General features: G+C 39.7%; 1 protein-coding gene across 2 annotated transcripts in view; it reads right to left on the bottom strand.

The window, feature by feature from the left end:
• The window catches only part of Ercc6 (ERCC excision repair 6, chromatin remodeling factor), a 69,783-nt gene that overhangs the window by 43,924 nt on the left and 10,288 nt on the right, over positions 1 to 15,571 (bottom strand). For both annotated transcript variants that reach the window (XM_042696507.1, XM_042696508.1), the window contains exon 5: positions 10,869 to 11,613. In XM_042696507.1, the coding sequence (XP_042552441.1) occupies positions 10,869 to 11,613 (745 nt within the window). The remainder of the gene's footprint in view (positions 1 to 10,868; positions 11,614 to 15,571) is intronic.

The raw sequence follows: 15,571 nt of genomic DNA, 5'->3' as shown, positions 1-15,571 counted from the left end.
GCTAACTGCTCTTTAAAACTTAGCCATCAATCAGTTTCAGATAACTGGATAGTCCTTGGTTTCCACACCCTTACTAAGAAGTCAGCACCAAGGGTCTGCTTAACAAAGAACACTTAACTTGTATTAAGTAGATTTGCAGGTGAGTGAAACTCCAAGAATCACAAAAGCTACCAGGGCCACTTAAAAAGAATTCATTTTGCAATTTCTAAAAGATAATTTTACAGGAGAATTAAAAACACCAGAAGATATTCGCTTTAGCAGTTCAGCACAGCAAGATCATAATTTGCCACGCAAGAACATCACACATTAAACTCCACTGGGAGAGGGCAACTGTTTCATCAAGACTCAGCCAGTAGATGTTTGTGGCTGTTAAGCTTCCCAGCACATCATTCTATCCTGACAAGGTCTCCCAATCTCCTCCTACCTCCCTCTCCCTTCTAAAATACACAGGCATCATGTCACCACAGGACACAGTACCTAGGAAACCACATAAGCCACCACAGAAATAATTGCCTCCTAGGGTTTCCGACTCATAAAGACAAACCGGCTGAACATTTATTCTGTTTGGCCAAAGGATGAGTAGAGGTGGTGGCGGGGGAGGGCTCATTATGGTCGACAGGCACCTGAACCATTGTGAAGACAAACTGCCCCAGTAGAATCATATACACGTATTAAAGACAAAAACCTACAACCACACGCACACGTGGCTCCGGCTGAGAAACTGTTATACACCACCATGCTTCCTCGTGAGACTCAGAGCTGACCACCTGAGGGGAACCCACTGAAGCAGCAGGTTCAGGAAGAATCTAGCCAAGAAGGACCACAGAGCCCACAAGAGAGGTGAAATTATCCAAATACAGAAAGAAACAAGAGCTGAACACTGCCACAAATAACAAGGCAAAAAGAGAAACAGTGGCTCTCCTTATGTGCTGACCGAAGTCTCACAAGCACCATCCTCACCTCAGTGATCAGCTTGCCCTGCAGCCTGGCTGAGCAGTATGGCCATCAGGAGATATAATGAGGGAGGCCATGCTATGAATACTCTGGGTTGGATGCAGGCAGAAGCTCAGGCTGACACACAAAAGTCTGGGTGTAGCCTGGCTAGAATCAAATCCAGTTACATTTATTATTAGTACCAACTCTGTATTTAGTCAGCTTTCTAGTACTGTGACAAAACACCTGAGAAAATCAACTTGAAGAAAGAAATGTTTATTTGTGCTCATGGTTTCAGAACTTAGCTCCATCATTGCTGGGCCATGGTGAAACAGAACATGATGACAGGGAGCATGTAGTGGCCAAGAAGCAGAGAGAACAGAAGGGGCTCAGGGCAAAACATAAGAGACTCTTATCTCCAATTAACTCATCAAAAAGCCAGAAGTAGAACAATGGCTCAAGTGGCAGACTGCTGCCCTTGAACAAAAAAACCTCAGAAACAGTGCTCGGGCCCTGGGTTCAAGCCCTAGGACCAACACACACACACACACACACACACACACACACACACACACACACACACACACACACACACACACACACACACACACACACACATACCAACACACACACACACACACACACACACACACACACACACACACACTGACATATTTTATCCAATAGATAGTCAAGTTTTGAAAATCATGCAGTCAACATAGAACCTTTGACCAGACCAACAAAAAAACCTCAGAAACAGTGCTCGGGCCCTGGGTTCAAGCCCTAGAACTAACACACACACACATACTTTGACATATTTTATCCAATAGATAGTCAAGTTTTGAAAATCATGCAGTCAACATAGAACCTTTGACCAGACACCTACTGGAATGCCTTAATTCAAAAACATCTGCCAAGGGGCAGAGCTGGGGCTGTAGCTCAGTCTCACAGTGTTTATTTGCTCAGGTCTCAGGTTCCATTCCAAAGCATCAAAAAAGTAAAAATGTTGCTATAGATTTATAAACAATAAACTTCTGTGGCTACAGAGAACTTTTATGTTACAATAACAATCAGTATATAACAGAATGAGTTGAAATCGACTAGAGGTAGGGATAAGATCTTAACCCAAGTAAGCTAGAATCTAAAAAAAAAAAAGGAAAACAGGCCCAAATTCCAAAATTCTGTCCCTTCAGTATCAGTTAACCAAGAAAAGTGGAAGGGAGCTGTAAACTGTTCAATATTTACCTTTTTAGAAAAGAAATGACTTCCTCATGTTCTCTATCCTCTCATTTTAAAAAATCTACACATGTAATCGTCACAGCTGCAGCCACATAAAATGAAGTGAGCCTGGTGTTCGCTGGCAGGGGTTCTAACTCCTCACATGGCTGCCATGCTCAGCCTGCTGTCGGCTCCACTGGCAGCCACTTAGAAGAGAAGCCAGCAATGAGTTTAAACTTCCAATCCCAATCAGATGTGGGCACAGAAACACCCCCTGGATCCCCACATTTGTGCAGGAGGAGACCTTGGCCCAAGCTGGGGGTCTGGGACTCATTCTGTAACAATGATCTGTCAAAAGCAACGCAGACCTACCATAACTAGTTGAATGACACCAGCACAGTATAAGCTACAGGGGTGCCTTGTCAATGGAACCCTAAGCATACACCTGAGAGCAAGTTGCCACCATTCAAAGTTTATTTTACAAGTTCGAGTATTTCAATATGCACAGATTGTATAAGCAGAAACCCCAGGGAGGTGCCACTATTCCAAATCTTGTTTGTGCCACCTCAGTTCTGTCTACTATCTGTCTCTTCCCTCCTCCCAACATGCACATCCACACACCTGGTGAGGCCTTCAGACCCCTTTCAAGCAATGTCTCCCCTCAGAGGAAGACCCCTGACCCGGGAGTCAGGCACCCTATGCTCCAAGTATCTCCACCTGAGCACACTGGGTCTACTATACCCATCTAGTATTAGCATATTATGAATCCAGGTCTGTCTCCCTCATTAGCATGGGAGGGCAGAGATTAGCATGACAGACATGCAATAAATGCAGAATGAGTGAGTGAAGTTCAGAACTAAGCTAGAGACAAAGCATAGTTTAAAGCTCAAAGTCAGTCATGTAGAAACAGTCACAGAACTTTCTGTGCTGCCTCACTAGAAGCCTACTATCCTGCTTTCTACTCTTTATCTGTTGGACTCCAAGGCTTAATGCATTGCTCTATCCATTAGATAAACACAGCAAAGGTCCATTAACAAAGAATGACCCATATCAGAAAAAAATCTTACTTTATAATCTTTTAACCAAAACACTGAAAAAGTTTATCTGAACAAAAAAAAAATAGACTATTGTAAGTTATTTTCCAGTCTGAGATCCATTTCTCAGGTTCCCCAGTGGGTCCAATTTGGGACATGGGACTAGTTTCTGTAAGCCACCTAATGGAAAGTTGCAAGCCTATTTGCAAGCTTCTCCAGGACCACAGGAAAAGCTGAGCCAAAAGATGTGATAGCATATGCAACAATTCTGATAAGCAAAAAAGGAGTCTAGTCCTAACCTACATTTATATTACATTACTAGGAAGGAAATCATGCCTTTGATGTTCCCATCTTCATGTTTTCCTTTACTCTAGACTTGTAATAGCTCCAGCTGCAACCCAATAAAACAAAGGGAGTACATTATTCCAGGGGAATGAGGAGATTGATTCCTACCTCCTGTGGCCCATCTGACTCCACAGTGACACTAGCACAGAGCTCAATAAGAAACACAGATTGGAGACACCACTGAGAAGGGAAAAGCGGATGCTGGCCTGCAACTTTAGAGAGCATCACTGCCACTACTGCACTTCTGAACCTAACCATAAGATGAGCCAAAAAATGGGTTATTACAAGTACTAAATGAAATAGTACATGTACAATACATTTAGGAAAGTACATAAATATCAGATGCTAGCTTGTAATTATTAACATTTTACAGAATTTTTATTAAAACAATTTTTTAGTTAATTCCAGGTTTAATGTGAAGAAATAATAACAAATGTCAAAACATCTACTTCAACTTTGAACAGGCCTCCAAGCATGTAAGACTGACAGGACTAATGCCATCCTCTGCATCTAGGATAGCCACGAGTCTGGAAATCAAGGTATCTGAGCAGACAGGAGGAATATGACACAACTACTGAGAGCAGAGCTGCAATCAGTGCCATTGAAACCTAGAACAGACTGTAGAGTTCCAACTGACCCTGCACAGAGGCTCACTGCCCCCTAGTGTGGAGAGAAGGAACTTTTCCCCAAACAACTCAATAACCATACTCACTTATACATCTATATATAAATATTTTAGTACTAATTATGACCTACTTACAGTCAACAAAAAAATGTATAAAAGGCACCGAAAAAAATAGTAACATCAACATGAAGTTGCCTGGGTGTGCACACCAGTCCCAAGACTTGAACTCAGCATCTGGGTGCTGTCCTTGAGCTTTTTTGCTCATGGCTGATGCTCTACCATTTTTTACTTTTCAGTGTTTGATTAGAGCTAAGAGTCTTATGTGGACTTTCTTGCCCAGGCTGCCTCAAACTGTAATCCTCAACTCTCAGCTTCCTGAGTAGCTAGGATAATAAGCATGAGCCACTGGTACCCAGCAAAACGTTTTGATCAGCAAATGGATCCATGCATACCAGTATGAACTCTAACTGGCTCTCACCTAGAAAAGATGTCACTTTTTCATATACATCACTGTTTCTAAGCTCTTCTTCACAGTTTCCACAGATCCTTATTTGAAGCATCATCCTCGCGTGATGGAATCTTTTTTCTTCCTTTTCCAGTTAATGGTGGAACACAGGAACAGCTAATAGTTATCAAATGCCTGATTATCACTTCCAGGCATCTTGAAGTGGAGCCAAGTTCAGTCCCCATTTCACAGACAGGAAGACACACAGGATCTCCTGGCCTCCAGGTGAGGCCCTGGCAAGCTCATTCTATCACCTATGAGTTCCAGCCCTGATGCAATTACACTATCTCTTTAAGTGAAGGTGGCTAGCTCTGGACATGTTTTATTTGGAGATTACGCACACATATAAGCTTACGTATGTATCTAGAGTCAGAAAACCAATGGTAATGACTAATAGTTACTGGTGGTCACTGTGTATTGGGCTCAGACTTAAATATTTCACATTTATTGCTCCATTTAAACTTTACAACCCAATGAGGTTAGGGCTATTATTACTCTTTTCTTCACGTCCCCCAAAAAGGCAGACAAAAAAGGCAGACAGGCAAGGAGCCTGTCCAAGATTACCAATGAACTTATGACGAAGATGCCAGCCAGACAATGAGGCTGTCCAATCTTTCCCCCCTGTTGTATGTTTGCTCTTCAAAAGTGTTTTCCAAACTCCCTAGAAAACTCAAGCCAGTAGTAACAACAATAATAATTAACAATAATCAACTCTGTATCTTCCACATCATGAAAACAACTACACAAGGACAAGCCAAAGCCTAAACCTTCAAATTTTGTTTTTTAAAAGCCAGTGGAGTTTAAACTGGAGAGACTTCTTTCGTTTTACAACATGGTGCAACAACACGGTTCATTTCTCTCTTCACCACCCCATGGGGCAAGTCACAGCTACTCTTCTCCAGATACCTGTACTTTCTCTGGTTTGGCAGTTCTGCCTGCAGACTACCAGACCTAAACTATCACAAGACACATTTACACCAGACAAATCAATATACACCACTACTTATACCAAGCCACTAACAAGACAAAATACACCTACTAATGGAAACTGCCAATCATGCAGTGTGGGAGTATGCAGATGTCAAATGAATAGCTCCCTACCCCCAAACTATAAGGAAGTCCCACACTGAAGTGCTTGAAATTCAAAGCTGAACTTACTGCTCTGTCTTAGTACTGTTTTTATGTTGCCAGGGTTGCTGAGCCTGGTACAGTTTTAAATCTTCATTGATTGGAAAGGAAGACGTACACATCAGAGTTAAATCAGTCTTAAAATAAAGTGAAATTTCTACCTCAGGATCATTCTCTACTTATTGAGATCTCCATGAAAGAAACTCTATATCAGCAACACAATGAGTACAATTTGATTTTTAAAAATATATTCAGGCACCAAGCTGGGTATTTAATATAGTTTGCATTTTTGTGGTGCAATAGGTTTTCTATTTCAGACAGCTAAGAATTCCTTACAGATTAGTCTAATTTGCTAAATTGAGACACTCAGTGTTTTACTTTTCTGATCTGCCTTTTTATGGTCTATCTGGGTAGACTTAATTGGCACATCTGAGCGATGAAATACCCTCAGTTAGGAGTCCAGATCTCACAGAGTAAATTAAGACTGATGCAGACAATTATGCCCAGAGCTAAGAATGAAAGGTGTGTGTACAGCAGGAAGCAGAATTAGTCTTCATTTGTGTCTCAGCTTTGTCATTTCAAAGAAGCCAACACACTCTCTAAGAAAATATCCTTAGGGGAGTAACTTTTCTCTTTAAAATATAGATTCCTAGACAAAAACAAAATAAAATAAAAGAGTGACTTATTTTGGAGAAAGAAATGAACTTCAGAAATAAATGATAAGGACAATCTTAAAATCATTGTAGTTAGGCTTCTGGATCAAATCTAGAATTCAGACCTTTCACAGTTACTGCATTCCAGTTATAAATAAACAGGAAAAGGTATATCAAATTGAATGGGTTTTCCTTAAGTACTGCTGACTGCGTCATTTAGTTCAAGCAAAATCTAACTAGAGAACAGATGGGAACAATCCCAGGGTCAATGGGCTAAAAGGGAAAGAAAGGCTCATGAACACAGCACAATGGAGACACAGAAGCTGGGACAGCGCAGTGCTTGGGGCACCGTAGGGCCCAGGAAGGTGTAGAACTGGCTCTAAGCAAAGAGAGAGGCCCATCCCTAAGGGCAGCGCTGGCCTGAGTCCACTGTAGCAGATCAAGCCACCGGAACACTCCCAACTGCCAAAATCACTTTCTCTTTTTCAAGGCTCTTCCACTCACTATACCTCGGCAAAAGGAGTATTTCTATTTCCTAGGAGGCTATGAAGACTAAACCAATCACACAGGTGCCTCAAAGTATCGCCAAGTTGGTAACACATTCAAATTTCAATGCTATCAGCTATGGTGGCTCTTATGTCCCCTTACTCCAGCATTTACACACTTGCTCATGTCACAGAGGCCACCAACCCTCTAAATCTATACAAGTCCAACACTCACCCTATTTGCTTGAACCCTCCCAAGCAGTCTGACCTGTCAGCATGCTAGAACCTGTTCCACTCAGAACTACACATGTATGCAACCAAAATCTAACAAGGAAAGAAAAACAAGGATCAAAACTGAATTAAAAGCAAGTTGCAACAAGAGGCATCATACATGTCTAGTTTACTCCAGGCCACAAGGCAAATTCTACCCCCACCTCCACCATGCTTGGCAGGTCTTTTAGACTCCCTATCTTCATCCCATCACCAAATCCCAAATCCTGGCTCATCTATTTGCTTTGGTAAAGGCAACAATATGTTGGTTGTTAGCACCACCTTGTGGTCATATCTACATATTGCACTTCCTACTAGCATTGACCTTCAAACTTCAGCTCTACTGCTTAGTACTGAGACTATATAGACACTGCTAAACTGGGAAGAGCTATGGGTTTATAACAACCCACTGACCTGCTGTAACTACAGCAATGTAAATATATGTGTGCACAGAATCAAAGACTGGAATAACATAGAAAAAACACTCAAAATATAGGTAATATTTTTTCATTCTAATATTGTTATCCTTTTGCAATTAAAGAAGGTGTAAAAAGGCACAAAAAGGGTAGAAAAGCTCCATAGCAGGCAGATCTCCCAATATAAATGGATTCCAGGGTACCAGACTCTCTGGGAAGACAGGCACCTGTGAAGACGACTTCTCAGATCTCCTGTGTTTTACTGCCTGTGGTGCAGGTAGAGAGGATTATCCCACATGCAATACTACGCTAAGGCAGAGTACAGAAAAAAGTAGTACAACTCAAACCCAACATCCTTACCAACAATTCTCTCCAATAACCTCAAAGGCCTCCTAAATCAGAGCACAATTCTTTTAAACTAGAAATTAGGCTGGATGCTGGTGGCTCAAGCCTGTAATTTTAGCCATTTAGGAGGCTGAGATTTGATCATGGTTCAAAACCAGAATAAGCAGACAAATCCAACAGACTCTGGAAGTGGGATGTGGTTCAAGTGTTACAGTGCTGGCTTTGAGTAAAAAAGCTAAGCAAGAACTTGAGTTCTAGAATTAGCACAAGAAAAAGAGAGAGAGAAAAGAAAAGAAAGGCAGAGAGGAGAAGGGAGGGGAGGAGAGGGGAGGAGAGAGAAGAGGAGAGGAGGGGAGGGGAGGAGAGAAGTAGGCAGGCAGACTGAGCTGAAGACTTGGGCCAAATCAGAGAAAGCAGGGTCCCTACTACCATGGCCCCAGGCAACAGAAGGGATAGGAAACTTCACTGAGTACCCAGTAAAACAGAGATACCTAGTTAGGATGAGACTAGGGCTACTAATAAAAGGCTAACTCTCCAGCTGAGGGAATAAAGAGGATGAGATGTCTAGGAAAGTCATCTGCTCTTACATCTGAGAATTTTTAAAAAACACTATAATTAACAGGCTATAACCAGCATGTATTTGTTAAGTTCTGTAAGGTTCCCAGTCTAGGTATATAGGACTAAGTTCTAAATGCTAAAAGTACAGAAAAATTCATTTTGTATATTTTAACTACAGAGCTTTCTTATGATCACTTGTCATCAAGCTGCTGCTAAGACAGACAATCCTGACGTTCTTCCCTCCATGGGATAGTACTATGATTTCCATCCATCTATAAAGATCAGCAAATACAGAGTGACTGGCAGTTCGTGAATGTTCTTAATATGATTCACAATCCTAAGCATTTTAATTTCTTTTAATATCCCTCAATCCAAAGAGCACCAAAGGAGATGTAATACAAACAGTTCAATGTAGATATATACAGTTTAACATTCTTAATAACTAGCTATAAAATTTTAAGAGCTATCGTATTTTGGTGGCAATTAGACTTATTGATATTTTAGAAATTCATTTGAGAGTCTATTGTAACTTTAGCAAAAAAAACTTGGCTTATATGGCTCTGGAAATAATAAATTGTTTTACAATCTTAACATTATTAAGAAAAACTTACTGCTGTAAAATTAAACTATACCCATATTTAAAATCCAATCAAATAAATTGCTCTTGAACAAAATACTGACATTATTTAAAATATATTTAATATTGACCAAGTTTAATGAGAAGAATATATATTGCTCCATTTATAATCAATATGTTGAGATGAACATTTTATTAATTTTCTACAGTAGTTAAAAAAAAGACAGACACAGCTCACTGTTCAGAAGTATTGAGCAGCAGTCCTTAACTGACAGTACAAATATTAGGTGCATACATTAGTTAAACCTGCAGTAGGACATAAGCCTACTCCACTAGATTATTTCCTAAATTGCTACTGAAGTGAGTGAACGTCTCTCAAGAACTGGATTTAAGTAATCGATCTGTGAAAAAAAAAAAGGTTCTGTGTGTGCTGCTACTGAAGCTTGTACTTGGGGCCTTGCACTTTCATTTAGTTTTCTTGCTTTACCACTTGAGTCATACCTCCAGTCTAACATTTTGCTAGGTAACCAGAGGTAAGAATGCCCAGTCTTGGGCTTTGAATCTCAGCCTTTTGAGTAGCTAAGATTATAGGTGTGAACTATCAGTGCCCAATCTCAAATTATTTTTAAATAACTATTCTGCCTCTGAAAAGTTTATGCAATATGCATTCACACATGGCTCATGAGCAGTTCTAAGCAACAGAAGAAAAACCGCAGATCAAGTAGAAGTAGTTTCAAGAAATTTCTTATGGTCACAAATGTTCATAATATATGATATAAAATTATATTACAAAGTCCAATTATGATTGTAAAAAGACAATATATTGGTCTTAGAAAGGATGGAGAGTATAACTGGTGGAAATAAAATACATAGAGTAACACTTCAAAAACAAAAGACCACAGATTAACATTCACAAAGGCCAGTGGAATGCTACGAAAATTTTTTTAAAACTAGGTATGCCCATACTGAAGATGTAAAAGGAAACCTCTTGAAGACCAGAAAAAAGCCATCCCAATATTCATACTTTAAAAATGCTTTGGTTCCTTTTCCCCCTTGACCTCCTGGGCATTCTTACAGAGCAAATATATGTAATGTGTGCTCACTGGGACATGGTGGAGCCTTGCTGTATGTGGATTGCTTTCTGGCACACAGAAACATGGCCATGGAGATTCTGATTCCATGTCATACACACTCACACCCTTTTCATCTCCCAGCATATAATGACAATGCCATGGAGGCAATAAGCTGTGTATACTGAGACACAATGGTGGTTTACAATTCCACAGATGACGATTTTCTCAAGACAAGGGAGGAGGGAATTATGAAAGCAAGCTTCATAAATTATTCAACTGAGGTGAATTTTATCAAAACACATTATTTACATGTATGTAATGAAACAATGAAACCCATTTATAGAGTTAACATGCACTAATAAAAAGTAAGCTTATTCTTTCATATGCCAACACTAAAGTTTCAAGTGTTTTTTGTTGTTTTTCATTCCTCTAAATTACTATCCTTCTTCAAAAGGGGGAAAAATAACCCTCCACTCAGTTTGTCCTTTTCCTGACACATACATCCCCCAGGCCACACAGCTCACACTTGGTTCCTGCCCTGGGCTTGCTTCAGCCTTTCTCTAAAGCTCTTAATACTAGACTAACGTCTAGAACTCCTGAGGACTGAGACTCCTGGTTCTAGTAGGCTAGAATGCTTACATATGAATAAAGCTGCAGCCCACAGCAAACAACCAGAATCTGCTGACCACCTCTGCGGACTGACCTTAACCGCTGCTTGTAATAATCTTCATCTCCATCATCTCGGCACCTCGCTTCTTTGCGACCTCCTCCTCTTCCTCCTTCCTCCCCTGTGGCTTCAGCTTCTTCCCCCGAACTTGGGAAAAAGTCATCATCAACTTCCTGTGCAAGGACTTTTTTCTGGCGTTTTCGGCCCCTGTGTAGAGGTTTCAGTTCATAATCTGTGCCATCTTCAGAAAGCTCAGCCCCTGTCCTGTCTTCTTCTTCCTCCTCTTCTTCCTCCTCCATCTCCTCTGTGGGGAAGGAGCCAAACTCCTCACCCTCAGAATCTACCTCTGTCTCTGGCCCCCCCTGGGGCTCCAGGGACTTCTTCCCCTTTGGCAACTGCACTTTGCCCTGGAACTGCAGTGCCCTTCTCTGCAGCTTCCTCATGTGCTTCTTCAAGCGTTGGTCTGCTCTTGAGACAACTTTGCTTCCCTGGCTTGGTCTGTTTTCATTTGGTCCTGTGTTAGACTCACAGAGGACCGGGGCTTTTCTGGCTACTTTCTTATTAGTAGCTTGCTTCTTCCTTTCAAAAGACAGTTTTGCTTGATCTGCCAGATATTTTTCAAAGCCCGATGCCTCATTGAGCATTATTTTTCTAGGTTTTTTCTCCTGTTTCTGAGGGACCTGGGTTCCAAATGGTGTCATCTGACCAGTGCGGATGAGCTCATCCCATGCAGTTTCCTGAGCAGGCATGAGCATACTGCCCAAACAGGATGGTCCCGGCTCTAAAAAGGAATTGACAGTACAGATTATTGTAAAACTTTCCAGAGCACATTAGAAAAATTCACTTGTTACAAAAATAGCAATAACTCACATTATAAAAAATCAGAGCACTAAAGCATAAAGTAAAATTGATGATAACATTCATAAGGCCAGATTTGGCACATTTTCTCAGTAACTTTTCTTCTAAATATGGCACTACATAAAAATAATACATATGTACCACAAAATACTATTTTGCCATAAAAGAGAAATTCTTTCACCTGTGGTTGTACTGATAGAACTGGAAATCATTATGCTAAATGAAATACACCAGACATAGAAAGATCTCACTCCCATGAAATCTAGAAAGGTTGATATCATAGAAAGTGAGCTTGGAATGGTGGCTGGCCAAAGGCTGGGAAAAGCAGGGTGAAAGTGGGAAGGGGAAGACTGATCCATGGTACTGCTGCAGTTGGATGGTAACACAAAGTTCTGTTGAACTGTAGGGAAACTAGAGATAACAATAATGTACTGTGTGTTTCGAATAGCTAGAAAAGAAAACTTGAATGTTTTCCATACAGCAATAAGGAGAGGAAAAACATAACATGCCAGCTCTGTACACCCTAGTATGGTAGCTAGCAGTCCCGTGTGGCTTTCTAAAATTTAAGTTACCTAGGTGCCAGTGGCTCGTACCTGTAATCCTAGCTACTCAGGAGGCTAAGACCTAAGGATGGAGGTTCAAAGCCAGCCTGGGCAGGAAAGTCCCTCAGACTCTTATCTTAAACAACAACAGCAACAGCAAAACAAAAACAAAAACAAAAATTTGTCAGTTAAGTTGATGTTAGGGAAATGAACCCTAAGATATGTATTCAAATGTTTTTTTTCTTTCATGCGATTGTTTCTAACACATTTATAAGATTATTTCTTTGTTACTTTGTATGTCCCTCCCCCTCGGTATAACCCCTGCTTTCACTGTATTTGGTGTTGTTATAATTTGTGGAGGGGAAGGGAAAAAACAAATCGTTTAAATAGGGATACAGGTGAACCCGTTGCAACAATGAGATGTACAAGTCGTTATGTCGAAAACGACTATACAACTTTGGTGGTGGTGGTGGGGGGAAATGGATCGGAAGGGGAAACAAAGGAGGAGGCTACAATGCTTGATAAGAAATATACTCATTATCTTGCCCATATAATTGTAACCCCTCTGTATAGTACTTTCACAATAAAAAATAAAAATAAAAAAATAAGTTAAATACTGAAATGTAGTTATTCTTGCCATCCAGTAAATTCTCAATAGCTCCAGGTCCCTAATGGCCACATATAGACAAGAAAGAAATTATGTCTCTCATTGTAAAAAAGGTTCACTGGTCAGTGACTGGAAGAGATGAAAAATTTTAAAGGTTGCTATGAGTATAAAGCCATCCAGAAATTATTCCTCCTTCATTAAAATTAATCCCCAGCAAAATAATTACCACATAATCAGAAAAACCAAAAGATATAAGGCTTAACAGGAAAAATTCATGTGATTCCTTGTGTATATATATATATATATAAAATACCTTCTATTTTATTATGTTTTCTTGAAGTAAAATATACAGTGCCTAAAATGGACATTCTAAATCCACTTTTAAGGGTACAGTCTAGTGCATCAAGTACCTTTGTGGCATTGTGCAGCCATCACTACCCCCCTACTTCCAGGGTTTTCTCATTTCCCCAGAGCTCCCCTCTGCACCTATTAAATAGCTCCTCTCCAACCAACCCCAGGCAGCCATCGCTATGCTCTCTCTGCATATGAGCACCCTCGGTAGCTCCTGGGAGTGGAATCGCTTAACCTAATGCCCTCAGCCTCTACTCACATTGTAGCACGTGTCAGAATTTCCTTCCTTTTCAAAGCTGATTAAATCCATGAAACAACTCTGCCCTGATGGGTTTAGTCCTCTACCAGTTACTCCTGGGCTGCTTCTACCTCTTAACTTATACATCATACTGTTCTCAACATGGGTACACAAGTATCTCTTCTAGTTCCAGCTTTCTGTTCTTTTAGTTCTATACTCAGAAGTAGAATTCCTAGTTCCATGTTTAATTTTTGGGTAAAGTCCCTTAAGAAATCTATTATTCTTGTAGGCCAATGATACTGCAACCAGTTTTTTTTTATTGAAGTTGTATTGAAAATATATCAGAGTACACAAATGGTAAAGCTCAATGAATATTCAGGAAGAAAAGTTTTACTCATTTAACAGCATCCAGATGAAATAACATAATTTTCTAGCATCCCCAGAGCACCCTTCATGCCACCTCCTGGCTTCCAGCTGACCCAGAAATCAGGATCTGACAGGTCTACTTCAATAGATGAGTTGTGCCTGGCTCTGAACTTTGTGTAAATGGGATGTTTTTACTCATGTGTCTGCCTGCTTTGCTCAGCATTATGCTTGTAGGTCCATATTGATTTGCTGAGTGAAGCTGAAGTTTGTTAACTCTCCCTGTTGCTAGCAATCTATATGACAATACTACAATTTTTCCATTTCACTGTTAATGGACATCTGGATGGCTTCCAGGATTTGACCACCAGAAATAATGATGTTACAAATATTCCAGTACACATCCTTTGGTAATAAATGTATATAGTTCTTTAGGTATGTTAAACTTGTTAAACAGATATGTGAAGCAGTATTAGCGATGTAAACTATAAGCATTACCAACGGTATTTGGTCCACATTCTTGCTATTCCATTAAGCTATTCTGATAGGTGTGAGGTACAACACACTTACATTTCTTAATGACTAGTAAACCAGTGTGTCTTTCATAGATCTATTAATCTTTGAACAGCATCTTTAATATAGAAAATGTGAATTCTTCTCCCTATTGTTCTCAGTCCATATGTCCTTAAAAAAGTTAGTTCTTCATTTCTATTTAGAATAGATTCAACAATAAGACATTAGAGAAGTAGTTTTTTTTAGATGAAAACTATTAAACCTTAAAGAAGGAAACTGAAGAAGACACCAGGAAATAGAAAGAACTCCTATGCGCATATTGGCAGAATGAATATTTTGAAGATGGCTATATACTGAAAGCAATCTACAAAGTCAATGCAATCTCACTTCTTATTAGTGAAAATAAACTGAACAGACAATTCTGAAAAGAAGAAAAGCTAAGAGGCAATAACACATGAAGAAATGCTAAACATCCCTACCATAAAGTAAATGCAAATCAAAACATTAACATTCAGACCTCTAATCTGCTTGGAATATACTCTTGTACATAGAGTTTATAGTTTATTTTCATTTGGATTAAGGCAGTATCCATGATGGAAAAGGCTACTTTTCTGTCACAGTTGAACACTTGATTCTGTCCCATGGATGTGTGTGCATCCTTGTGCCAATACCACACTGCCTAAACAGCTTTATAACAGATCTTATGTTGTTTTTTAGGATTTCCTTAGCTATTCTTGGCTTAATGCATCTTTATGCAAATTGTAGATTGAGCTTACTGATACCTCTACCCTCAACTTACATTTTTAACTCATAGCTTTTGCATTAAATACCAACAATAAGACTGTATAATGAAGAAGTGATAAAAACTGAATTACCTTAAAAAAAACCCTAAACTTATACTGGCATTACACTAAAACTACAGCAATGTTTGCAATGCACAGCCACACTGTACTTCCCTATCTACTGGGTCTTCTCTAACTCTCCAGTGACATGTGGTAGTTTTTAAAGTAGTAAATACACTGCAGAAAACTGTGTGGGTTTTTGCTAACACTTATTTCTAAGTATTTGATTTTAATTATAAGTGGCATCTTCATTAAATTTTTTGGTATATGAAAATGATTTTTTAATGCCTAATAATGTCTTCTTTATACCTAAAGATAGCATAAAGAAACCACTGAAATAGGGGTAGAGAGGAAGAAAAAAACAGAACAATAGATATAGGTTAATCTGACTAAATTATATACACATGTGAATTACCATGGTAAAA

Source organism: Dipodomys spectabilis, unplaced genomic scaffold (genome assembly GCF_019054845.1).
Source record: "Dipodomys spectabilis isolate Male_0828 unplaced genomic scaffold, ASM1905484v1 ptg000207l, whole genome shotgun sequence".
Classification (NCBI taxonomy): domain Eukaryota; kingdom Metazoa; phylum Chordata; class Mammalia; order Rodentia; family Heteromyidae; genus Dipodomys; species Dipodomys spectabilis.
This window is presented reverse-complemented; position numbering and strand designations above follow the sequence as displayed.